Below are 2500 nucleotides of genomic sequence, written 5' to 3'. Positions count from 1 at the left end.
TAGCGTGCACTGCATATGCTAATACATGATGACTAGCCTGCACTGCATACGCTAATACATGATGACTAGCGTGCACTGCACTGCATACGCTAAAGCATGATGACTAGCGTGCTGCATACGCTAAAGCATGATGACAAGCCTGCACTGCATACGCTAATACATGATGACTAGCGTGCTATACATACTAGCGTGCTGCATACGCTAAAGCATGATGGCTAGGTGCACTGCATACGCTAAAGCATGATGACTAGCGTGCGATACATACGCTAAAGCATGATGACTAGCGTGCTGCATACGCTAATACATGATGACTAGCCTGCTGCATACGCTAAAGGATGATGGCTAGCGTGCACTGCACTGCATATGCTAAAGCATGATGACTAGCCTGCACTGCATACGCTAATACATGATGACTAGCGTGCACTGCATACGCTAAAACATGATGACTAGCGTGCACTGCATACGCTAATACATGATGACTAGCCTGTTCCATTCTAATATTCTGTTATTGTATTGGGTTGTATAATTGGGTTCTACTGGGTTCTGTTGGGTTTTGTTTCTGTGCATTTTCACATTCTGCTGGAAACTTCTAGAAACAACTCCGCTGGTTCTGGAGATGCCTAGAGAGGAAAAAAGCTTAAATAAAAGCATAAATAAATAAATGCATACATAAATACATAAATAAATAAATAAATAAATAAATAAATGAACAAAATTGAGAATATGAACTCATCTTTCTTTGCCTCTGCCTCCTCTCTGATGTCTCACACTTGGTTTCGATAGAAGACTTTTCTTATCTTTTGGGCTTTGGGTGGTGGTGGTGGTTTGAGTGGATATTTTGTGTGGTGGTGAAGGTTGGCGTGTTGGATGGGAAAAGGTGCTCTACTTAACATACAACACACAACACTGTGTGTGGGCAGCTGTGGCCTAGTGGTTAAAGAGTTGGTCTTTCAATCTAGGGGTTGCGGGTTCGTATCCCCCCTGACCTCTCCCTACATCTCCATCCATGGCTGAGGTGCCCTTGAGCAAGGCACCCTAACCCCACACTGCTCCAGGGACTGTAACCAATACCCTGAAAAAATAACTGTAAGTGGCTTTGAATGAAAGCGTCAGCTAAGTGCAATGTAATCTAATCTAATCTAATCTAATCTAATCTCATAAATGTGTTCTGGGCCCTAATGAGGCACTAACTGTTGGGCACTCGTCTGCAACGCTCTCTGCTTCCTGTCAAAGTCTTCACTGTCCTAAAAAAACAGATGTTGAATGTGGGATAGTCTGACTAAAATAATACATAATAAATGATGATGATGCTAATAATAGCACAGAATACATAATAAAGAATAGTTGTAGTAATGCATAATACATGTTGTAGTAATGGATAATACATGTTGTAGTAATGGATAATACATGTTGTAGTAATGCATAAAACATGTTGTAGTAATAGTTGTAGTAATGCATAATACATGTTGTAGTAATAGTTGTAGTAATGTATAATACATGTTGTAGTAATGGATAATACATGTTGTAGTAATGCATAATACATGTTGTAGAAATACATAATAAAGAATAGAGGTGCACCGGATCCTGATTTTTAGGATCCTGCCGGATACCGGAACCGGATACCGGATCCTACGAAAGGGTTGAAACACATAGCCTACTCGCACGTGTGGACCCTTTTTTATTACGTTGGCTCAAACTATTTTTAAGACTCATTGGCTTATTGCCACACTGCCTGCAACGGCAGCTTCCAAAGGGCTTTCTCTCCATGCAGCGATTGGGGTTGTGAAAGACTGACTGATAAGCCTAGGCTACGTAAAAAGTGTAGATGCCCCAGATCCTGATTTTTAGGTAACTGCCGGATACCAGATCCACTGCTTAAGATCCTGCCGGATCCGGAACCGGATCTTGGATCCTGTGCATCTCTAATAAAGAATAGTTGCAGTAATACATGAGAAATGATAATAAGGATAATAATAGCAACTGGACAGGTGAGTTGACTGTTATTTTTCGGATGTTTTGTCCAGCGGCCATTAGAGTCCCCTCCTCGCCCCCATCGAGAGGCCCCGCCTCCCCTCCATCCAGAGGCCCCGCCTCCCCTCCATCTAGAGGCCCCGCCTCTCCATGCAGCACCAAGAGGAAGGATCTTCGGGACCGGGTAAGTGGGAACAGGAGCTCAGAGAGATCTGGGAACTCGGGTGATGTGGTCTGGGAACTGGGAACTGGTAAATGAAGCTCTGATACTGTTTTCAGGTCGACCAGAACGGTGCCGGTGCCCGCACCAGTTACGCTTGGCACTAAACTGCGAACAACCTGCGTCCACAACAGGCTCTAGAGCAGGGGTCAGGAACCTTTTTGGAACTGTATATGGCTCTTACTTATCTAGGGTTGCCAACCATCCCTTGAAATACGGAATCGTCCTGTATTTATAAATAAAAGTACAGGTTCCATATTGAGTTGAAACAGGGCATGGGAGGTTAAAATGCATTAAAATGCAGGAAAT

General features: G+C 43.3%; 1 protein-coding gene across 1 annotated transcript in view; it reads left to right on the top strand.

Annotated features, from left to right (window-relative positions):
• The window catches only part of LOC134444835 (arf-GAP with coiled-coil, ANK repeat and PH domain-containing protein 3-like), a gene marked incomplete at its 5' end in the record, with an annotated part of 73826 nt that overhangs the window by 66820 nt on the left and 4506 nt on the right, over positions 1-2500 (top strand). Inside the window, one exon of the mRNA XM_063194021.1 lies at positions 2025-2155. Coding sequence (XP_063050091.1) covers positions 2025-2155 — 131 coding nt within the window. The remainder of the gene's footprint in view (positions 1-2024; positions 2156-2500) is intronic.

This window comes from Engraulis encrasicolus, unplaced genomic scaffold, assembly GCF_034702125.1.
Source record: "Engraulis encrasicolus isolate BLACKSEA-1 unplaced genomic scaffold, IST_EnEncr_1.0 scaffold_76_np1212, whole genome shotgun sequence".
NCBI lineage: Eukaryota > Metazoa > Chordata > Actinopteri > Clupeiformes > Engraulidae > Engraulis > Engraulis encrasicolus.
This window is presented reverse-complemented; position numbering and strand designations above follow the sequence as displayed.